Below are 23,753 nucleotides of genomic sequence, written 5' to 3'. Positions count from 1 at the left end.
ACTACAGCTGTTTTGCCTTTAAGGGTAAAGGGGCTTTAATGTCCAGGGGTCGTAGGGTCAAGAGCAGGAGACAAAATAAGTTTGTAGAGGCTCTTTAAGCAACTCGTAACTCGCCCCTAGTCTAGACTGTTTAATGACTCGTGGTCCCTTGATAAAATATTGGCAGAGGCAGCCTAGTGAGGACTGAGTATGATTGGGTCAAAAGCATCTTGGAGCTCCCTTTCTGTTATAATGGGTCAGATGGTCGACTAGGCACCAGCACAGTGTAAGGGATAGTTAGGTCTTTGCTATCAAATCTTCACTACACATTCACTGGGGTCACTGGTCACCCCAAAGAAGTTTACTCACTTGGCAAGAGTAATAGAGCTGTCATCTTTTGACAAGTGAACAAATTTACCCTTTTAAGCTCTCAACAGGTCTCCTCAGTGCAAAGGACTGTGTTTGTAGTCCATAAGGAAATGCCTTCTCTAGCTTAGCGAGCACAGCTGCTCGTCCTTGGCGTTGCAATGAAGGGCATCACTTACACCATGAGGATTACGGTCTTTTGATAAGCAGGTTGCCACTCTATGCGGCGTACTTGTTTGACTCATTAGACTTGTGGATTCTTGGGTCATTCAATGAATCGTCCACTGAATTTATCAAAGTAAACATGCGTGCTGGAGGTGGAAGCATGGCCCACCTTGGAAGTGTGGATCCTGTAGAGAAATCCAGGAGGCCCATGACGAGTTGTCAGTGACTCATCTCCGAAGTGTCGGGTCAGACAATCCCAGGGCTGCCAACTCTGGCCTGACTCTCATGCTTTCAGACTCTCATGTCCATGCAAGAAATCTTATGGCAAACATATATTGTTCCATTATAAACCTAAAACTAGGTACATCAGAAAGCGTTGGGGTAGTTTGCAAACCCTACAGACCATTTGCAAGATAATAAGACTAACATACATGTAAATGCACGTGCAGACTTCTCAAACTGAAAATTTCAGTCCAAAGTTGACAACCTTGCAGTCCTTCGACAGCGTGACAGCCATGTGCCAGTCTTTGGATATATTTTATTGCACTTGTATGAAGTGTCACAGTCCAAATGAGCATTTGTGATTGGTTTGAGTGAAATGATTTTCCATGCTGTGATTGAAATTGTCTTGATGTGCAACTGCGGCTGAAGCTTTCATGTACCTTAAATGTTTTCAGACTCCAACTCCTACTAACTTCCAATGTACCTCGTTTCATGTTGAATGTTATTGGAACATATTGTAGTAATGTATTAATGATGATGTGCTGTGAAAGGCCCTGCTAGCGGCTAGCACGTCTTTTACAACAGTCGTCTTGTTGTTTGGCTTTAGGATGGTTCCAAAAGCAGCAGCAGCGCTCTCACGACCACCACGACTAACAGCAGTGGCTCCTCTAAACTTCACAAACCCGTGAAAGAGCACAAAGACAAATCCTCAAAAGACTCGAAAGAGCATAAAAGTGCCTTCAAAGACTCTACCAGGGAGCCCGGTAGACTTTCCAAAGAATCGTCCAAGAAACCCAAAGAGAATCAGCCAGTTAGGGATGACCAGCCAATCCCCAAGTTGGGCTTCAAGGAGCCCAAGGGCTTGTCCAAGGACCACAAATCGGACGCGAACCAGCCGCACGGAACGGGCAGCGTGCAGCACGGCACCAAAGCCCCCGGCAAGAGGCCGCAAGTGGCTGACGGCGGGGAGCACGTGACCAAAAAGCGGAAGAAGGGTCTCTCTGAGGTGCCGCTAAAACCTCCGCCGGGCTCCCCTCCAGCCCAACAGCACCACGTGGAGAAGAAGCCGCCCAAGGAGAAGCATCCGTCCCAGGTGCGGCCTGCTAAGCTCAAGGTGGATGGCGAGCCGCCGGAGCGAAAGAAGCCCCCCTCGCTGCCACCGTTCCATGAAGTGGTGCACCCCAACGACTCTGACGTGGAGGACTTGTCCAACAAATCAGAGGTGGGTGGACAAAATGTCCTTTAAGGGTTGAGGGATCGTTACTACTGTGCCGTGGTCCGGTCATGAACTATTCTTCATGGGTAAAGGCCGTAGAATGTTCTGGTTTTGATTTTAATCGGTTTTCAGTTTTGGGTTGTAAATAGTTTTCCCTGTGGCTTCTGCTGTCGCCCTAAGTTATGGGTACATCCTAAAATCTGCAGTACGGCTGCCCTTGAACACGGGAATTATTGCTGGTGTGGCCCAGCTACCCAGGCGCAGTCGGGACTCCCCCTGTTAGGCTCTGATTTAGTGTTGGCACCAGACCCGATTTGAGGGATACTTCATGCTCAGGTTTGTGTTTCGTTTAGCTGCTTAGCTATCTTTTGAATTATTTTCGCCATTTGATTTTGTCTCATGTATATTTGTTTATAATGGCTGGGCAATGTTTTTGGGCCATATCTCTTTCTCAGCTGCCTGCTTTGAGGTTGAGAGCTGTATGGATGATCTGTGCTAGGGGCTTCCACGTAAATTGGCATAAAAATGTCAATGTGGCCATCATGCCGACATCACATTTAATTGGATGCGATGTTGGTGTTCCTGCCGCTGGACCTGTTCGTTCCACAGCCAGATGAGGCTGGATTTCATTGCCTCAGCTTTTGAGCCTTTATATCGACTAAAATTTCATTTGATTAAATTAGGTAAATTTTTTTCCCCTTGTGGTAGTGTTAATCAAAATTTTGCATGAAAGAATGAATCACTGGGATGTCCCCACAACGACAAATAAGTACATGTGTGAAAACTAAACTGCTTTTGCCAGTGGTTTAGCAGACCTCTTATGGAATCATGACTTTGGTTCTATGAAATTGTTGCGAATGTCATAGTTAATCAGCGTTCGCTGGCAGGCCTAAAGCGATGCGTTTGGCTTGCCTGTGGAGTTCTAGTCCACGCTAACCCTGAACACGCTAGCTGAAGGGACCGTGCAACCTCTAGGACAGGGGTCTCCAACTCCAGTCCTGGAGAGCTACTCTCCAGTCGATTTTCTATCCTACCTGGCTTCTGATGAACCACAGCAGTTCTCAGGTAAATACCAGGAACAGGTGTGGCACATCAGAAGCCAGGTAGGATAGAAAACCTACTGGAGAGTAGATCTCTAGGACATGTGCAGCAATAACATTGTGTTTGTGGAATTAAGAACCTGTCATTTGGTTTTCACCTTTTTACAGACATTACGGTAAGTGCTTATGATTGTCTGGGTGTGCATGGGAGGAGCCAGCATCCCCCCCACTATACATGTCCCTCATGATTCATCCCGGTAACCTTTTTTGCCCTTGTCTGTGCATTTTGGGCAGCAGAACTGGCTCTGTTGGCTCTCCTCACATACCAGACAGGAAGCTGAGGTGTTTGTTGCAGATAGGGCTGCATTTCCATCCCCCCCCCTTTTGTTGTTTTTAATGGTCAACCCCCCTCCCCACACATACACACACAGACTATTGCATGAAGAGGCTGTAAACATCAAATGTGGGCTCCTCCCAGTCCTGAAGGGGGTTCCTGTAATTGAGATGTGGCCCTCAGCAGTGGGCTGTTACGCCTCCTTGGGTGTCCATCTGAGGGCCAAGGAACCAGACACTTCGTACATTAAACTGAACCCCTGCTCCACAATGCTGCTCATCCTGCGACTAACGTCGACCCAAATGCTAATTAGTGTGGCAGGGCAACTAGGGAATTGCTTCTCGTATTTTCGGTCACTCTTTGGTGATACATTTTGAATTAAACTGCTTGTTTGTTGAAATTTTCTTTCTGGTTACTGATGTGATGTAAAGTGTGTAACCTAAATTAGTCCCTTTGATTGGGGAAAGCCTCTTTGGGACATGGTTAAATTTATCGATTTCAAAAGGGGCTATACTGGAACCGCTCTGTATTCAGACCGGCCTGTAACTCAAAGGCATCAGCTGTGGCTAAAGAAGACTCCTACGCAAACATTTCTGCTTGAACGTATCTCTTCAGATGCTCTTAACGCTGCTCACTAATTCTTTCACGTCTGGCATCGAATTACGGGCTTATGTACTTTTTTTTCCCTGAAAGTACTTTTAAAGCGCGTGTGAGCTTTCCTCTGACTCGGCGTGGGCGGAGCTTTCAAACTCTGTACTGCCACATCGGGAAATGGTGCCATCCTGCAGGAAACCCCTACTCCAGCCCCCCCCCCTCCCTTCAGCCTGGCCCCATTGCCCCTGGGGGAGGAATGCCACGCCATTCTGGTGCATCTGGTTGTCCGGCCATCACCTCAGGGGCTTTTATTTTTTTTTTTTACTGCCGGACCAGCGTGGTCTGGGAGGGGAGGTACAGAGCATGAGCTGTAAAAGCACCCCCCCCCCACCCCAGGGCCCTGTGATGAATAGCACTCCTTTCATTGGGTTGCCAGGTCCTCACACATTGGCTGTGGACACCCCACACTAAGGGGAGTGGCTGTTTTTATTGGTAGGAAAGCAGACAGGAAAATTTATGTTTTTATGGTACTGAAGGAGAATGGGGGTGGGGGGGGGGCATGGCATGAATAGCTAAGGATTTCCTCTTAATCTGGAATCTCCAAATGAAAAGGGAGAAACGCGTTTCGCATTTCTGACGAAACTCCTTCCTTGGCCGTGCCCGTGCCTTCTTCCTGAGCCCGAAGGCCTCTCGTATCCCCGGGTGCGGTTTTGTTAAGTATGGGGACAGGGACTTCGTTGTGCACGGGCATCAGTTGCATCATGGGTAACTTTCAGGGCCTCTTGAAAAGGCACAAATCTTCCCGCGCTGTTTTATGGTCCTTGCTGCCGGGGTCCCTCTGAAAGTCCTGGAAGAAAAAAAATTGCCGCGGGGCCTTTCTCGTAAACGCCAACGACTGTCCCTGGGCCCCTCCCCCACCCCCCCCCCCCCACCCTCTCCCCATGTCCTGCACATGCTAAGTCTGTTGTTTTGCAGGACAGCTGTCTGGGAGTCTCGAGCGCCCGTTGTGGGGGTGTGTGTGTGGGGGTGGGGGGGGGGTTGCCGTCTGCACGATTCAGACACCACAGCAACATACTGTGGACTTGGGGTTTGGAGGTGGGGGGGGGCATGGGCGATGCTTGGGGAACACCAGAATAACTTGTTGGATTCATACTTGTCTCCCATAAGCTGAAAGCTCTGTGTGCGTCTTTTTTTGCATTTTTATATCTAACAGAATGAGTACGGTGCCCCCCCAAGGCTGAGGTGGTACTGCATGTGTGAGAGACCCCAGACTTGTAGTATCTCAGATTTCCCCTCGCACGCCCCGGCCGCAGGTGGCTAAGCCCCAGCGCCCATGGCCCCCGGGGCCACCCTGCGGCTCCCCAGCCACCTCCCACACACACTTTTCCTGCTGCGGTCCTGTCGGGTTGGGTCAGGCCAGTTTGGCAGGGGGGGAGGGGGTGATGACCCCACTGAGCCGCCGGCAGGAAGCAACTTCTGTTTCTGCCGCAGGTTTTATTACGGAGCAATACGGCTCTTCCTCCTCTTTCTCCGCGGCGGCGCCTCCTCCAGGACGGACCTCCTGGTGTGCCTCTGAAGGGCCGCCGCGCCTCCTCGCCCCCTCTCAGGGCTCCTCTCGCCTTTGTTACGGTCTCTTCCGAGCAGAGCGCCCGTAAAGGTGATTTGTCATGAAGCTGGGGTCCGTCCCCATCCCCCTGTGCGTCCTGCGCTTCGGATGATTAAAGGCCTTTTATATCTGTTTGCTGAGTAAAGCAGGGTGTGCTCGTTTAATCGTCCTTCTGCGGGAGAGTCACTCCCGCGCGCATCTGAGCCCAGCCCTGAAAATGCGAATTAAAGGTTAGCTTACTGGTGTGTTGATTCCTAAGTGCCGTGGATTATGGCGCCGGCCGCTTCCTTGCACCTGAGGGAAATGTCGACTGTCACAGAGACGTCAGAGGAAACATCTCGAACGTCAGTGGGGGTCTCCAAGGCGTCAGCGGTGCAGGTCAAGGCCTCGCCGTGCGAGCTGATGACAAGACGTCCGGCTGCTTCACTGCTGCTCTTGGATTACCACCCGCGCCCCCCCCTGCTCAGGATGTCGTATGACTGGCAAGGCCAGGGTGGTGCTGATGTTTGGTTTCTTCAAAGTGGCCTGTGGGGGGGGTGGATTTGCAATTGTGCTGTTAAAAACAAAGCTGACCCTGAGGCTCTGCCCCCCCCCCACCTCCAAGGAGGTAGAGTGCTCTCTTGGATGGAAATAAAGATGAAAAAGTGGAATATCCCAGAGGTTTTCTTCCAAAGGTGAACACCGGACACCCCCCACCCCCAGCATCTGTACCCCCCACCCCCTCCACTGCCTGTTCGGCCTCAATGATGTGTCTCCCGGGTGAGACTCCTCTTTTACCATAATGCCAAGGGAGTCCTCTGGCTCACGTCTGCCTCATGTGTACAACCCTGCGAATCAGCGCTGTGTTTATGGATCCAACCTTAGATGCTGCTCTAAATGTAGGAATTAAAATGTTTCCCCTGCTCTGTCCTGGGGGGTTCATTTTCAGCAAAATAAATTCCCCCTCATCACGAGGAACCCTGAAGTGTTTACTTCACCATAAATCTGAACCGGCTCGTGACAATCGATTCCTCTTCTGGCCGTCTGGCTGGCTGGCCCGTGTAAAAATGTCACAAGCGGTAAGTTATGGACACTTTCACCTAGACTTGGTGGGGTAACTAGCAGTGACCCTGGGTGATGCCGTGTGACGGCGTGAGTAAATGAGAGATAATTAAATGTAACTCAAGCCGAGTGAGCGGAGGAAGAGGCGGTAATCTCAGCGCTGGTCTTCAGCGTTATTGAGGCTCTCTCTGTTTGGGTCTGTGAGTGTGTGTTTGTCCTCTGTCATTTTATCGCTGGACAAGCAGCAGGACTCTTCAGTCTCGCTGTGCAGCCCAGCCACTCCTCATCTCTGGCCACAGTGGCTTTTTCATTACCCCTGGGGTAATGTGCTGTTTCATAGCCCGCTGGCCGTCACTCCCCCCACGATCACAGGAGACTGTGGCCCGCCTTTCCTGCCACCTAGCAGCGGGTGTGGCGGCGAATGGTGCCGTTAACGGTTTAAGAGCAGTTCTGTTCATGGGGGGGCAGTCAGGCCGACTGTTTACAGTTTGCGTAGGCTGTGGCCGGCTGTCCGAGACCCTGAGCAAAGAATGCCGCTTGACCATCTGTTTGATGTCCCCCAGACACCCAGACAGACAGACGGGGCCGTAAAACCACAGAGGAGGTGGGGGGGTTACCCAAAAAAAAAAAAAACACATCAAAGATCATTCCAGTTTCCTGGGAATCCTGTGAGATGCAGTTTGCCACCAGGGTTGCTGGTACCCCCCACCTAAGCCATTAACGTCCACCATGTAGCTGGGTCGGTGGGTGGGCGGGGGGGCACACCCCCCCCACCCCCACGCTTTTGGAACGGACCCGTCGCCTTAGGACAAGATCTTTTTGCAGCCTGGTTATCGTCCTCTTAGAGAGTTTTGTCATTTACGAGCAAGGGGGGAGGGAAACAGGTTTCGGGGGGGGGGGGGGGGGTCCAGACACTTCAGCGGCTTGCAGGTTGGTGACAGGGAGCCCCCTCGCACCTCGAGCGTGGACCGGGGGGCCTTAGGACCCAGCTGATGTCACGTGTGCCGGAGCTCCCGGATGACTTTCAGACGGCCACGTCACCCCGGGATTCCGCCCCAACTGTCCGCCGCCAGCTCCGGCTGTTCAGCCCCAAGCGTCTCCCGGCAACTTGTGCGCCTCGCAGAACCCTGCTTCTCATCGGTCTGCAAGAAAAATCCAATTTCCTCGACCTCTTCACTCATTATCTCCCGAGACATGATTTTATTTCATTCAACTTTTCAAATTCACGGGAAAAACCGGAGACCATTGTGAGGCAGGTTATTGTTTGAGACGCCTGGTGGTATCACACACTGCGAGGAATGTAAACAAAATTAATTCAGATTAACTTTAATGGTTTCTTCAAGTTTCCTTTTTGGGCTCTCTCCAAAAAGGATTAACTTAATGGTGGCGCTTTTATTTTTTTTTAACCCGCCCCCTACCTCAGCTGAAAGACCCATTTAGAATGTTTTACCCGACTTCAAACATCGTTGTAAAAAGTACAGCAAACTGGAATGAACCTCTTGGAACCTGGTGTTTGGTTACAAGAGATGCGAAAATGCTAAAGGAATTAAAGCTGAAATCTGAAACATTTACCAGGGCACAGCTTGGCATTTATTGCCGGCCTCCTTAGTCTGTCGTCTTAAGAGTCTTCTCAGACAAACAGGGCTCATGACTATTTGTGCTCTGAGGTGCAGGCCAGCTCTCTAACTGGGCGGGACTTCTCAGTGTAACCTTAAAAAAAAACACATAGGGGTCCAGTTGTTCCACGAGTCTGTAATAATGGATAGTTCTACTCTTGTCAGTTGTTATGCTATTTTTTTTACAGTCTTATTTAAGAGCGCCATTTAAAAGAAGAAAAAAGGCACTATTAGTCTGTCAAGATTAGGATTTTATTTTGAACATTTAGCTGAAGGTTTTATTTTCTTGGCTGAAAGTTTTAGATGTATTTGGATCTCTCTAAGCCCTGTCTGTGGCACTTCACCCCAGATGCAGTGATTTTCTTGTTAAACTAAAAGCACATGTACTCAACACAGACCCTCCGTCAGGCCGGACTATATATCTTCAGTTATATAAAACAGGTGGTTCCTTTTTTTTCGGGTTTGGTTTGCCTGTCGGCTGTTTTTACCCGGAGTTTGAAATTTCTTCCACATGTATAGCTCTCTGACGCTGTAACGGGTCTATTATGTAATTAATGATTAGTTCAGCATATTCTCAGCAGCGGAGCACTCCTCTTTCCTGGGAGTGCGTTAATCAACGCAATTGTCCGTTAGCCAGTATCAGTGAAATGTGTGCTTTTAAGAAGGGTATTTGTTAGTCTGATTGGAGTTGCGGTGGATGGTTGAGGTGGATTCTGTTGCGCGAATGGAAGGTTCCTCTAAGCATGTAGCGTTGGTTGTTTCAGAGGCTGTGTTTTTGGAATCCGGGTCCATAGAGGAACTCAACATCTTCGCCGTCGCACGCGTCCTGCATGGTAGCCAAGGGATGGGGCGCAGGGGGGGAACAGTTTGTGGGGTTCATGCTCGTCATACGATTTGTAGTGCAACTCCGCTGCTTCCATTATTGCATAAATTCGAAACGTTCTACGGGTATCAATAATTGGCCCCTAGGTGATTCGATTCCATTATGATTATTAAGGAAACGATTCGTTGCATCAGATGTCTTTTTAATTTGTCTCAGTTCGACTATTTAGTTATTTTGATAACCTAAATTCAGATCTTTTAACTTCGCTAAAAGAAATTTCAGACGTTACCACAGGAACCACATTCCACAGTAAAAATGTAACGTAAAAAAAAGTAGAATCTCAGAAGGTTCTTCTTAATTATTAAACATTGAGAATCCACCAGTGAATAACTGTCAAAAGCCCAGAAACTGAACTATACGGGGAAAAAAATCAAACTCGTTAAACAAAGCGCTACCTGGTTGGAGGGGAGTTAGCAGCAAAATCTGCCGAACTTGTTGCCACATAATAACAGAATGACGTTCTTCGTTTTTTATTCTGTGGAAAAATGACACATCAATCCGAGGGCCAGATTTAATAATGAAATGAATGAAACACAGTGAATGAAGCATTATGGTGCTTTAGGTTAATGAACTATAATGAATTGTAAACGTTGCAGGTCAGTACTTTGAGACGTCTTCTAAGCCGTCAATGAGCTGAGGAAATTTCCTCGTCTGACATGGATCGTCCAATGCCATTATCTGCATTATTTGAGTAGTTGTGTCTTTAGTTCTGGTGATTTTTGAAGTTTTTAAATATCAGCCAGCATTACCAATATGTTGTACTTCTCTAAAGCTAACATTACTTTTTCCTTAGCTAGCTCATTAGCTACCACGTGGTCTTGAACATTACTACCTTAGCCAGCAGAAAGCATGTCTTTTTGTGCTACAAACGGGGGTCAGTTCCCTAAAAGGGTCGTAGCTCAACGCTCATCAGGTGTAACTTTATTTTACCCAGAAAAATCTGTTCTGATGTTACAGATCGATGCATTGAATCGCAACCTTAATAAATCGATTCATCACAATGCATGGAGGTATCTTTACACCACTGATTGTAACACTGTTTACATTTACATTGTTGATGTCATACTTTATTTTATGTGTAGATATGTAGCACTGTGGACCCGGAGGATGTTATTTCATGCCACTATATGCTGTGTTACTGTTCAGTGTAGGTGTGAAGTAAAGCCCCACTTGACTTGAGTTGCAAGACCAAAGTCGCGACAGATCGTCCTGAAATTAATCTCCACCTCCAGCGCTTAAACAGGCAACATGGTTCACGTCGCTCTTCTGTGCCTGCTGGCCTTTCATTGGATGCTGGAGTTTTTTTTTTTTTAAATACCCCCCCCCCCCCCTTTACTGGCGCTGTCACGTTGGTCTTTGAAGGTCGTCGTTTAAGGCAGAGGGCAATTGGGCCAGGCAGAGAGGACCTTGAAGGCCAGTGGAGGAGGTGCATTTGAGAGCAGTAAATACCAGAACTCTGGGAGCCGGACCTGTAAAAGTGTCAGAATTGACTCCTTTTGGGGCAGATCTGCCCTTTAATCTCCCAAATTCGGCTGTCAGCATGCAACCACGATGTAACATCAGGGCGCCATAGGTCCAGAAATACCCGATGGAACTAACCGGGCACAGTCCTGGGAGACCATGTGGGGATGCGGGTTCTGTTTTCATTAACGCCATGCTTGGGCGGAGGAGGTGTTTAAATTGGATCTATAAATTGAGTCATTTAAGGTTTTTTGTGCAATCAGCTTTTGTTTTGTTTTTTTCGCTTGTTCGTTTGTTTTTGCTCGTTTGTTGGTTTTTGTTTTCCCTCACCTGCCGGGTATTCATCATAGGCCTAGAACTCAGCTTCCCCGTTCCGCCTGAGGGTTTGACAGGATCGGTCCTCCAGTCTGCTGGCAACTCGCAGCCCCTTCGTGTTAAACCGTTTCAGATGATGACATATGGCCAGCGTACTCCAGCGCGCCTGTAAATCCCAGGATTTAAGTCTCTTAATCAAGCCGTTGACCCACCTCGTCAGGCCTTATGGGGGCTGCAGCCGACCTCGGCTGAGCCTCGTATCAAACCCACGGCTGGGCCAAACGCACCGCCAACAGTCAGCCAAGTCGCCCGTCACCCACCAGACGCGGCTCCTATCAGTTACGGCACGGTTCTGAGAGGTCCACGTGCACTCTGATTTTGGGTAGGGTGGGGGACGGACCGCGCTTGGGATGGCATGGAATGAACGTGGGTCTGGACCCAGGAGGTCCTTGTAAATCAGCCTCAGTTAGCAGAAGACTGGAGTCTGATTTATGGGGAGGGGGGGGCAGCACTGTGGCAGCACTGTGGAGACTATCAAAGCGTCCTGCCTGGATGTGGGGCTGGGAGCAGCGACCCCCGCGGTTAATGATCCGGGAGATTTTCCTGTCTTCCGTGGGGAGTCTTTAAACAATATGCTTTCATTGTTTGCTCCTCGCCCCCATGAGGGTGATTTAGGCACCACGAGGTGCTTGATAAGTAACACCCCCCCCCCTTCTCAAGGGCCATGTTCGACCTCATGGCTAGCTGACAGTGTTCCGGAGCTTGGCTCAAAGCATCCTATTCTGTAACAATTTTATAATTAAAACACAATTTATAGAATTCTGTGCAGGGTGTGACAGGGACAACGGGAGTGAGCACATTGGGCGACTGCGCAGACCTCAGATAAGAACCTATAATTGAAAACCCTTAATTTACAAAGTTGCCTCCCTAACTTGATTATGTAGAAGGTGCTGAGTGATGTGCAGGCGCTGGCCGCCCATCTAACCATGCCTCCCTCTCTCATCCCCCCCCCGTCCCTCTCCCCGGCCCAGTCGGAGCAGCCCAGTCCTGCCAGTTCCAGCTCGAGTTCCAGTGCAGGTTTTCCACCTGCCCACAAACGCCAAGGTAACGCCTGCCATGTTTGGGGGGGGGGGGGGGGGGGAGGGACTTGCCCCTTGCTTATTCGGTGAAACATGGGTTAGTGTAACATACAGGCCATCCATTGAGAACAAACAGCCACGTAAATATGCTGTTTCTCTATATACCCAGTTGTGTTTATATTTAAACATGATCCAGTATAACAGAGTCAGCTGACATTTTTTAAAGCCTGTTTCTTGCAGCCTAGATAGTATTTAAATTAGTGTGCTTTAAGTCAGCTAACTATCATAAATTATTATAGAAATTATAAACTATTAGAAGTGTCTTTCCACCTAATTACCATCAAATTATTAGCTATAAATACAAGGGGCATAAATCATTTGTGGCTTCAGTAATACCTGCACGATTCATGTAGCGCCAAACTCGTCGCTCTAGTCAGCATAAGAAAAGCACGATGTTGTCTAGGAGCCAATCGGAGAGTCAGGGGTGGGGGGGGAGCAACCGACACAAAGGCTGTAATTGTTGTTTTTGTTTTTGTCTCCTGGTACAGTGCCGGACTTCGTCTGCCGGAACGCTGTAGCTGGTCCCACCACGGCCCGGACAGGTAACGGACGCCGAAACTGATCTTTGCTCGCCCTGTTGACCGCTGTTCGTTTTCGCTTTCGGGCTTGCTGCTGAAGCGTGGCTGTGTTCGGCTTGGGCCTTCAGTTGCATTGCACCATGCGGATGACGACTCATTTTTTAAGTATTATTTAAAAAAAATAATAATAATAAAAGAAGAAAAACAAATGTGCCATCCCTTGCAGCTTTTGAAGATAAGTAGGTTTTCAGCTGCGTATTTATTCCTGAACCTGTTCGCAAAGCTTGCAGGTGTCACGCAGGTATTCACAGCTACAGGTGATTTTACTTTTATTTGTTGCCAAACATTTGGGAACTGAGCCTGTATCCAAGGTAACACAATCTTCGAGATTATTTCTTGCAGCTGACAAAAGCAAAATAACATTCCCCTAGACCAAGGTGTTTGTACAAGGTCAAATACACTCAATTTTCACACTAAAGTGTAAGGTCATTTAATTTTGTAACGATTTTTTTCATTGAATAACTCTTGGTTTTAAATGTACGGACTTCATTCATGGACAGTACTGCCCCCCTTGCGGTCAAGAATACCGGACCTGCATTCGGACGATGAGGACGAGTCTGCAGAAGAAGACTGCAACGACGGGGAGTCGGACCTGGAGCGGCCACTGCACACGCACCAGACGCACCGCCACCGCAGGTTGGTGTTGGCTCAGCGCCCCTGAAATCAAATATGGCTTTATTAGCTATTTGCACAAATACGAGGAATGCTTCTATACACATATCCCATCATGCTCTCCTTTCAGACACACACACATAGAGCATATACAGGTGGGGGTGGAGCTCGGGGTCTGTGCACAGGGTCAGACATTTATCAGATACCCCTGGAGTATTTCAGGGGGTTAAGGGCCTTGCTCATGGGCCCAATGGAGATGTGACTATTCTGCTGAGGGCTGGGATTTGAACTGGCAACCTTCTGATTTCCACCCTCCCCAGCGTGAAATGACTGCCGTTTTAAGACCCCTTTTCTTGTTCTGTGTTGTGAACATTTGATAGCCGCATAAGTGCTGCCAGAGTTAAATTCCTTAGCCAGAACCTTGGGGGGGGGCTCTTTGAACTCTTGTGTACTTGTGTACAAGTGGTAATGGACTTTAAGAAAAAAAATAAAACAAAGCCCCTCATTGAAATAAATTTTCCCCTCATATCGGTAACTCATCTTCGCCCAGGCCATCAGGGTCTCGGTTAAACAAAGCGTTACCACTGCAGTGCCTCTGAGAAGGAATGACTTAATGTAGTCCGTCAGATGGTGGCATCTCGCATTATGCGGCTCTCAAACCGGAGTGTGGACTCTTTGTCTGTCCTTTGATCTCCTGGGCTCAGAACTGTCAACACGAAGCTCTGCAGTCGTAGTGCGTTTCTGAAACTCTACATGTGGTGCTTTGAAGTTCGCGGAAGAATTTCATTTAATAAGCGGGCAGAGCCTGGCCATACGCTGACAAGTCAGTGACACCTTTAACCCTTTTGTTCACGCGGTTGCCCACCGCATCATGGGCTTCAACAACCGCTATCGAGCCATCACCTACCGGCACACCTGTTGTATATAACAAACAAGGGTTCAGTTGTTCAGTATGCTTTGTTTCATAAAAGGCATTATTCTGTTTAAATGTTGCGCCTGATTGGCTGGGACTGTGAACAACACTGCATTTGATTGGTGGGTTTCCTTTAGGGTGAGTTTGAGTGACGGCAGCGAGAGTGAGAGCAGCTCCGCCTCCTCACCGCTACCACACAACGATCCCCCGCCGTTGCTGAAGGCGAGCGGCAATCAGGTAAGACACCACCCTAATCCATACCTCTGCATCAGCCATGAGCAAACAGGTGGGTGTTTGTTCTCACCGCCACTAGTGCTATTGGAGCTGACAAGCACACAGAAGTGTAATCGCGAACGACAGCGTCCTACGTCATTGTTGATACACCTCAGCTGCGATGTGCAGACGTGCGCCGTGTGCGGTTCTGGGCGCCGTTTGGTGAATGCTTCCCAAATTTCTGTTCCATATAGCTCATGCGATTGCTGAGAATTGGTGGCAAAACCCTAACATTACCTTTTAACATAAGTTATGTTCTGCTTTGTCACTTATTTCTTAGATACTGGAAGTAAAAAGCCCAATAAAACCGCCAAAACCAGAGAAAAATATGAAAAATATAGATTGTGACAAGGTAAGCACTACCTTTTGGTTGAAGTTTGGTCTACTAAATCGTACTGATCCAAATGGTTTTCTTCTGTGACATTCCCCGTAGTATAGATTTAAAATTTCTTGAATGACCTTAACAACTAGTGGTAACTAGTGAAATTAACTATGAATCGATATAGGTTATTTGGCAACTTCTGGAATGAACAGGAGAGTAAAAAAAAACGTGCATTATTAGAGGGTGTGAATGTGACTGTATCATGTGACCCGATGGAGCCATCTGATTGGCTGAGCTTTGTGCCGCAGGCCTATTTGGATGAATTGGTGGAGCTGCACAGAAGACTTATGGCACTGAGAGAGAGACACATACTACAGCAGGTAAGAAGAAGCTCAGACTGTTGTAAGGATGTTCCTGGGGTGTGACGACTAGCTCTGAAAAACACACAAAATGTAGATGACATCAGGCTAATGAGTAACCATGCATACTGTCTCCTTAAAGGGGCAGTGCGCATGAACTATGCGGAAATTAATTATCCATTTGACATCTTGAGGACACTTAAATCATCGTCCCTAGTGCTGACTGTATTTAAAATGAACATTGTGCTTTCCAGCAGATTTCATCTTAAACACGTCGAGTTTAATTACAAACCTATCTTAAAATTTGGAGAGATTATACATCCTGGAAGTGTGGTATCTCAGTTGGGACCCACCACTATAGGGGCCACAATAGGGGCCTGGATACCCTGGCGGATTCAGGGGCCACAGTAGGGGCATGGATACCCTGGTAGATTCAGGGGGCCCAGCACTTTATAGGGGCCACAGTAGGGGCCTGGATACCCTGGCGGATTCAGGGGGCCCAGCACTTTATAGGGGCCACAAAAGGGGCATGGATACCCTGGCAGCTTCAGGGGCCCCAGCACTTTACAGGGGCCACAGTAGGGGCCTGGATACCCTGGCAGATTCAGGGGCCACAGTAGGGGCATGGATACCCTGGTAGATTCAGGGGGCCCAGCACTTTATAGGGGCCACAGTAGGGGCCTGGATACCCTGGCGGATTCAGGGGGCCCAGCACTTTATAGGGGCCACAAAAGGGGCATGGATACCCTGGCAGCTTCAGGGGCCCCAGCACTTTACAGGGGCCACAAAAGGGGCATGGATACCCTGGCAGATTCAGGGACCCCAGCACTTTATAGGGGCCACAGTAGGGGCATGGATACCCTGGTAGATTCAGGGGCCCCAGCACTTTATAGGGGCCACAGTAGGGGCATGGATACCCTGGTAGATTCAGGGGCCCCAGCACTTTATAGGGACCCCTGAATACATAAAATCATTCAGAAAATTGGGTGAGGTGCATCTCTCTGGGATTCACAGCGGGGGGGGGGGGGTACCCTGGGCTTTGTAGTGTGCAGCCTGCAGATCAGGGTTGTTTCCTGTCGCCAGAGCACGGCTTTCAGTGCAGACACGGTGGAGTCCATCCTGTCATTGCTACCATGCCGGAGAACTGGAAGCAGTATTAGAGTTTAGGGGACGCTTTGGGGGAAGGAATGGGGGGGGGGGGGGGGCATCATTTCTAAGGATCGCCCAGCCATCTGATACACAGCGTTGTACTTCGGGGGAGGTTTGCATTCCACGGAGACCCTCGTAAAACCAAAATCTCCCCCCCCCACTTCTCTCTAGAAGTTGGTTTTAATTAGGTTTACAGAAGACTTAAGCTCAAACAGTCTCTGTCCTATATATAATGCATGTAAGTGTATGTAAGTGCATATTTAACTGACTGATTCATAACATTAACCATCTGTACAGCTGGGTAATTGTAAATGTCGAGAGTCTTTCTCTAAGACGCTACGCCAGAAGCTCTCCTGGGACTCCAACCAGCAAGTTGCTTCTAAGCCACTGTGACGTCATTGACCACCCTGTCATCAGATACAGCCCACTGTCCGCACTCATCTGTTTTTCAGTGATTTCTAGATGCTTCTCTCTCCGGCTGTCTTTCAGATCGTCAACCTCATCGAAGAAACTGGACATTTTCACATCACCAACACGACCTTTGACTTTGACCTCTGCTCCTTGGACCGAACCACAGTCCGCAAGCTCCAGAGTTACCTGGAGACCTCTGGGACACCTTGAACATCCAGGCAGCTGGCTGCTGAACAGAGGCGCCTCGCAGGAGTCTGATAGCTAACGCAACAGTACATGGTGATGTTGATTCGTTTTTACTTGAAATGACTGAGTCACCAAGTCCCGAGGATCCTGCTCTCTCAGTGATGTTTTCAGATCGAGTGCCCAGCTCATCCAGATGCGGATGGCGGTCAAAATGGGCGAGGCGAGAACGGGGGGTTGGGGTTGGGGTTGGGGTTGGGGGGGGGGGGGGTATGAGTGCTGAGATACCCTTGATTCTGGTCAACCCAGAGTTCACCTGGAAAGCCTTGAAAACAAAACATAAAAAAAAAATTGAGTAAGATATGGGGAAATTGAAACCTCGCTCTTATTGAATGTGCTTAATTTTTTTTTCCTCTTGCGTCTGTGTGACTTTTTTTTTTTTTTTTTTTTTTCCCATGTTTTATTACAAATGCTTGTATAAAGTTGCCTTACTGTGTCATCGGCCTGCAGAGTGCGCTCCAGGGATGCGATTATAAGATACGAGTTGAGAAAGGAACCTGATACAACCCCTTTCAAGCACTGTGCTGGCCCAGTGTGGCCTGTAGGGCAACAGCATGCGAGATTAGCTGCCTCCTTATCCAGGCTTCGGCGGAGCGAGAGGCTACGGTCTCGTCAGAGGTCAGAAGACACTGCTTTGGACCCTGAAGCACCTTTCGGCAAGCTTCAGCAGTCTGAAGATCCTCGAGCCGGGTTTCAGTGGATTTCGCTTGAAGCTAATGTTTAACCCGACCAAGATTTAGGATTGTGCTATCAAAATGTTGTTTAACTTTTCTGATGAATTCCGAATTTCTAAGATATGATTGATATCAAGCTGTGCTTGTGTCCCGCGTACCAGCGTGCGACTGGAGCCTGTACTGGTTTTAATTAGCCCCTGGCGCTTCGGGCGGATTACTGGTCCGCTGGTGTGCAGTGCTGGGGTGTGCAAGCCCTAAAGAAGGCAGCCTTGATTGGTTTGGAGATGGAACCAAGATGTCCAGGGTCTGCTGGGAGTGAAGATATTCTTACAAGTGTAAGATTTTTTTTTTTTTTGGTAGAATTTCTCTTGCTGTTAATCTTATTTATTTTTTTGCGGGGACCTCAGTTGCCAAACTTGCGTTTTGTATTGGATTTTGCTCTGCATGAAGAGAAACTCCGTCCCTGCCCCCCATGCCGCCTCCCCCCCTTACTTAAAATGGATTTTTTTTTCTGTTTAGATAACAAGCTGAAGTTTTTTTTTGTCTCTTATCTTTCAGAGACGTGCGGTGGGTCGGTTCTGATCCTTACAGATGCGGGACACGACCCCATGCAAAAATGACAGAATCACTGGCACTGTGTAATTTGTGTACAATTTTTAAATCTACCTTTTTTGTATTTTGTCCCAGCGTGTGTCAAAATGGCTGATATCTGTGCATCTTTATATCCTTACGCCCCTCCCTTTGCATTTCTCAGCCCAAAGATTAGTTTTTGTACGAATATCATTATATATTGTTTATATGTGTGTATAAACTCTCTATGTGATACTGTTGTTATTTCCTGTTCATTTTGAAGCCTTTCAGCCATGTCCCGTGTGTCCCAACTCCTGACTGCAGCCCAGATAAATCAGCGTGGGGGGGGGGGGGTTTCCCTCATGATAGTGGACTCTGTTCAGGGATCTTGTAAATGGTTCTAATCGTGGTGTTTTGTGTGGTGTTTTTGTGCTCTGTGTCCACTGCCAGTGCCCTGGATTTTTTTTATCTATGACAATACTTCCCTACGTTGGGGGGGGGCATGTTTCAGTCACACACACAGGTATGCCATTATTGGACATGCTTTTTTTGGGGGGGGGGGGATTCTTCAGCGTATGGATAATCTGGCGCCCGTCTATACTGCATATGGTGCCTCTGTAATCCAGGCAGATACTTTACACTTCTAAGCAGCACCTGACTGTTTCTCAGTCAGATCTGTGTGTGTGTGGGGGGGGGGGGGGGGGCAGGCTATTTTATACCCATTTATTCCCTCCCCCTCCCCACTCCATTGCGGTCAAATGTAAGGAACATGTGCTTTTCTCCGCACTCCAGAAGTGGGAAAGGTCAGGTGATGGTGTGCGTATGATCTTTGGAGCTTTCTGAGATAAACCTGCGTCAGAGATCCATCTTCAATGGACTCTCCTGATTTTTCCTTTCCCAGTCCTGCCGTAGAGGGATGAACCCTCCACGATTAGCATACTTGAGAATATTTTGAATTTTAAGCAATATCGGCGAAAAATCCATATCAGGTTTACTGAGAATGGTGTAAATTTTGAATGATGTGGAGTAAATCATTTTCTATGGTATATTTTTTTTATTACTAAGCTCAGAAAAAAAATGTAATTTTTTTTCCCCCCCAAGTAACTTGACATATTTGACAGTCCATGTATCGTAAAGTTTACGTTCTGTTCACTGCTGAGTGTGCCTGAACTTTGTAGTATTGCTGATAACAATGTTCCATAAATATTGCACTGTAAGTCCACTGCAAAAATATTTATTCTCCATGTATATGATTTACGAGTGACTGGGCTTGAACTCGGCGTCCTCCGGCTCGTACGACGAAGGTCCAGAGGGTAACCCCGGATCCCGCCCTCCTTTCCAGCATGCCCCCCCCCCCCCCCCCGCCTTTCGGTCACCGTTTTCATCCTTTCGTCTCGCCTCAAAGCCTCGGTGCGTACGGCACATGTGGATTCTGTTCCTCAAAGTGGGTGGTCTGACAGCTGGGCTCTCCTCCAAAGTCCCTGCTCTCTGGAGATCGGGGATGTCGGTCGGCCTGGAACGCAGCGAGTCGTTCGTGCAAACTACGTGCCAAGGACTACCCTCTCCTCATGACAAATTTTATCCCAACGAGTGTTGTGCACAGTATCACCTTTCTCCACGTATGCTGACTTGACATCATATTATTCTTTAACAAACACTGCGGAAACCCCTGTACATCCTGCTCAAGTGTGAGAAATGTACGTATATATTTATTTCCCCTAGTGGGATGTTATTTTCAATGGGTCTAAGCGGTTTCTTTAGACATCCTACTAGGCCTAAACAAAGACACACACACACACACACACCCCCCCCCCCCCCCCCATTTTTTTTCCAGTTACTGGTTGCCGGTTTTATTTCCCATAACCACTTATCCAATGCGGGGTTCCTACCCCAGGAAACAGGGCAGCAGGAAGCAGGTTCTCATTGATTGGGGAAGGGGGAGGTTGTCACTCAATCCCAGTCGTGCTTAAACTTTGCGTAGAAAGGTAAGGAACCCTTCTTACTCAGTGGGTTGGGACTCAATTTCATTTTAAGAGCTACCGAAGGATTTCCGCTGGTGATGGCCGGTTTTGGGCCAAAGCAACAACTTAACACGAGGATCTGAGCACGTGCTCATGCATCTTACCCCGCCAGCATCTCCGTATTGCGTGCAAAGTCATGCTTGCTGGGTGGGCTGTTGATAAGCTCAGTGATGGTGGACTGTCCCACCTGAGATTCCCTGAAGTCCTTTCAGGTGCACGGAAAGGAGGTGCACCATTCCCTAAACGTCAAAGGGGCAAAGTCAACCGCCTACTCTTCCTTTGTGGCAGGTCTTAATCGCCTGTTACCCTCCAGGCTACGGTGGATTGACATTGAAGCAGATGTTTGTGATGCAAGTTTGCCTCTTTTTTTTTCTTTTTTTTTTTAACTGATAAAAATTAGAGACTTTCATGCCAGTCTAAATAAAACAGGATAACTGTCCTGGGAAACATACGAACAATGCTCACTCCTTGTGGGGGGGGGGGGGGATATGGGGGATGGAAATTAATGCAGTAAGAGAGGCACAACGCAACAATTAGCGTGGCCCCCGGACAAGGATATGACCGACGGGGCTCTGGATGAGGGGGTGGCGGCATTCTGAGAATGCGATACACTTCTAATCGCATTAACGTGCCTTTTCATACCGCTGAGGCCCACATCGCCTCTGGCAAAAGAGGCTCTCCACGCACACACGTATGTCGCTTACAGCCGTCTTTTGTGGTGAGGTCTGTAAGGATACGCTGAGCCATCAGAATCCGAAGACATTAAGCATGTCCACGCTTCTCGCATTGCTGATGAAGTTGTGAGATGTGACGTCTTCCTCGTGAGCGTGTCTGCACGCTTGTTGCCCGCAAGTCGATGTACCAAGTCCACATCCTTCATAACAATGTCCAGGAATATTGTTGGCATTACTATAATTGCACCTCTCCTATTGTGATCGAACAGATTAGCTACCTTCAAAAGAAAATGTAGCTGATTTTCCGAAGTAACCCCTACGGTCACGTGTGGCCTCAAGTTCTGAATGGAGTTTCGCTTTGTATAAGAGGAGCTTTATGATTTCAGCGGCATTTTGACAGCTGTAAGCCATCACGCGGGCTCCTGAACATCTCTCCACGTATCTCTCAAACACTTATCTTGCTGAGGATCACCGAGGTACTGGAGTCCGTCCAAGTCTGAGGAACACTCTGGAAGGGATGTACACAAACGCAGTCATATACTACAGGCAATTTAGAGGCACCAATTAGCCTAACTGCGGGAAGAAACCAGAGTCCCCAGCAAATATCTCCTGCACGCGAAGAACATGCAGACAAGAACATGCAGAACCGAGGCTTGACTCAAACCCCCAACCCCCTGAGGACAACAGCGGCACCCCACTGAGCTAGATTCAACTAGTCCAGTGGTGCTACGCCTCAGAAATTAGCTTCTAGTTTTCTGAAGTACGGTATGCCTCCCAGCAAGTGACATGAAGCTGACTTACGGACGCATAGCAGCAGCCGCTAGCGATCGCCATGGGGTTGCCGTGGATACCCATTCGTGTCTCGTGTCATCCTAGATTGGCTATGGGATCTTTGAATGTTTTGGTCAAAAACATACACCATCAATCCCTAACAGCACAGAGTAACTGCGTCTTTGAGTCAGGGCATATACATCTTAGTAATTGCCTGATGCTTTTAATACGACGTTAAAATGGAGTTTGGCACGGCACGTACGTTTCCACAGTAAACCGTTGTTTATTGCTTACGGGCTGCCTTTGGATGTAAGGTTTGATGAGTGGTGCTAGTCTTACATTAAGTAACGGCTATAGTACATCAGTGTTTAGCCCATCAACGCGTCAGCGGTTTGATTCATCCTCTTCCCGCGCGCATTGTTTACGCTGGAGCCGCGAGCGGCCGGGCCATGCGGCCTCCTTCAAAGGCAGGATCGCTTAGCCTAGCTCTGGGTCTTCGCCAAAAAAGACACAGGCTGCCTCTCTTCCTCTAAGTGGGTTCACACAAAGGTAATTCTGGCTAATTATGTCTAGCTATGTTCACGTTAAAATAATGCCAGAATTGATAACATTCTAGCGACTTCTCTATATAGATGCCAAAAGCAATAGCAGGGCTCTTGAAAGCTAGATAGTTTGTCATCTAATGCGTTATTTGACTATCTGGAGTTAATTTTTGTTTCTGAATTGTGAAAATCATGCCTTAAGTGTGCCGGTTTAGTGTAATATCCGAGTGTCTCTCCCGGTCATGGTTGTAGGATTTCAGTGTAATGTCTGGTCTGTATAACATACCTAGGGTGGTGCAATTAAAGGAATAATGGTACGATATCTTGGCACCTCTGCGTTTGGATGCGGCTGTTAAAAAGGTTTATTGCCAGGCTAAATTTGATACTGGTTGGAGCACAGTCAGGGATATTTAGGGATTTTTTTGTGTCCTGAGTAAGTTTTTGTTTCATTTAGCTTGCCAGACAAAAAGAAACTAGTATGCGATGAACAGTGTAGTAGTGTTTTGCTTAGTAAATGTATGATGAACCGTCTAATCTATTACACAAAATGTGTACTTTTTATAATTCAGATAAACGGCTTAGTTCGGTAAATCGAGTACCTCGGAGTCCAGGGGTCTGTAGACTCTATCCATGTTGTCCCTGTGCATAATGCCTCTAGACGGAGGGGGGGCTGGTTTCCTTGTTTCACGGAGGAATGCCGTGAGAAATGGATCGCCATGTGACCTCGTCGCACATACGTGCGCGCGTAGGGGGTGGCTGCCTCTCCCCTACCCCCACCCCCCCACCAAGTAATCCACATCACGCTTCTCCTTTGCCGCCCAACACCTGTTCATTACTCCACAAATCCTCCCCAGACCCAATTAAAGGAGCCACAAGAAGTCAAACCCGGGGGCTTTGAACGGAGCCGACTGGGACGCGACGAGGACAGACGAGTCCGAGGGGACGCTGTGCTTTCTTGCCGTGGCCTCGCCGCTAATTGGCGGTTAGAATGTGCGCGTATGTGTGTGTGTGTGTGTGTGTGTGTGTATAGATGACCGACCTGCCTGTAACCCTCTCCATCCTCCCAGCTGCTGTCTGTTCCTCCAGGATATTTATAAACCGAATATCGCTGGAAACCCCGCATACGGATTTTCGTTCCAGTTTGTTTAGTTTCCCCCGCTGCGAGATTTCTTGGCTGGGGCTTCTAAGGACACCGCTCTCCTTTTCAGCCCAGCTCTGCCCATCCCTCATTGTGCAGAGGCGGGCCGGACCGACTCCCGGGTCGTCCTCAGTGGCAGCGCCGGCATGGGATAAACCCGGAGGAGACAGGCCTGCAGCGGGGGTGAGGCGGAGCGTTTGTAAGGATGAGGGGGCAGAGTATTGCGCTCCTGTCTGCTTTCAAGCGGGGGGGGGAAACTGCTACTTTGGGATCCTGGATTAATTTAAGCCGTTTCGCAGCCTGTGCAGTGGAACAGAGAGAGGCGGAGGAGCTCACAGCCGGGGACAACAGCACGACATCCTGTCTGAGCTCCCAAATACCATTTCCTCCAATAAAAAGGAGACCCAGGGAACGATCTCCCACAGAAGACACACAGAGATGCTGATTGTCATTCTGGCACGGTGCCAAGGCTGGAGAGAAAGGGTCCGGCAGACCCTCTGGAAGGCAGTCAAAAAGCAGCTAAAGG

The 23,753-nt window shown here is 48.5% G+C and overlaps 1 protein-coding gene and 1 long non-coding RNA gene across 3 annotated transcripts in view; both read left to right on the top strand.

Annotated features, from left to right (window-relative positions):
• mllt3 (MLLT3 super elongation complex subunit) overlaps positions 1-17,006 on the top strand; it is a 49,912-nt gene extending 32,906 nt beyond the window's left edge. For both annotated transcript variants that reach the window (XM_072697713.1, XM_072697714.1), the window contains 8 exons: positions 1,340-1,954; positions 11,870-11,942; positions 12,466-12,519; positions 13,056-13,191; positions 14,218-14,317; positions 14,634-14,705; positions 14,984-15,055; positions 16,673-17,006. In XM_072697713.1, the coding sequence (XP_072553814.1) occupies positions 1,340-1,954; positions 11,870-11,942; positions 12,466-12,519; positions 13,056-13,191; positions 14,218-14,317; positions 14,634-14,705; positions 14,984-15,055; positions 16,673-16,804 (1,254 nt within the window). In that variant the 3' untranslated portion in view covers positions 16,805-17,006. The remainder of the gene's footprint in view (positions 1-1,339; positions 1,955-11,869; positions 11,943-12,465; positions 12,520-13,055; positions 13,192-14,217; positions 14,318-14,633; positions 14,706-14,983; positions 15,056-16,672) is intronic.
• Positions 17,007-17,051: 45 nt separating this feature from the next.
• Positions 17,052-19,298, top strand: LOC111848708 (uncharacterized). The gene is made up of 2 exons (XR_002839371.2): positions 17,052-17,846; positions 18,070-19,298. It is a non-coding gene; the product is annotated as an uncharacterized lncRNA (long non-coding RNA).
• Positions 19,299-23,753: the final 4,455 nt, after the last annotated feature.

This window comes from Paramormyrops kingsleyae, chromosome 12 (assembly GCF_048594095.1).
Source record: "Paramormyrops kingsleyae isolate MSU_618 chromosome 12, PKINGS_0.4, whole genome shotgun sequence".
NCBI lineage: Eukaryota > Metazoa > Chordata > Actinopteri > Osteoglossiformes > Mormyridae > Paramormyrops > Paramormyrops kingsleyae.
This window is presented reverse-complemented; position numbering and strand designations above follow the sequence as displayed.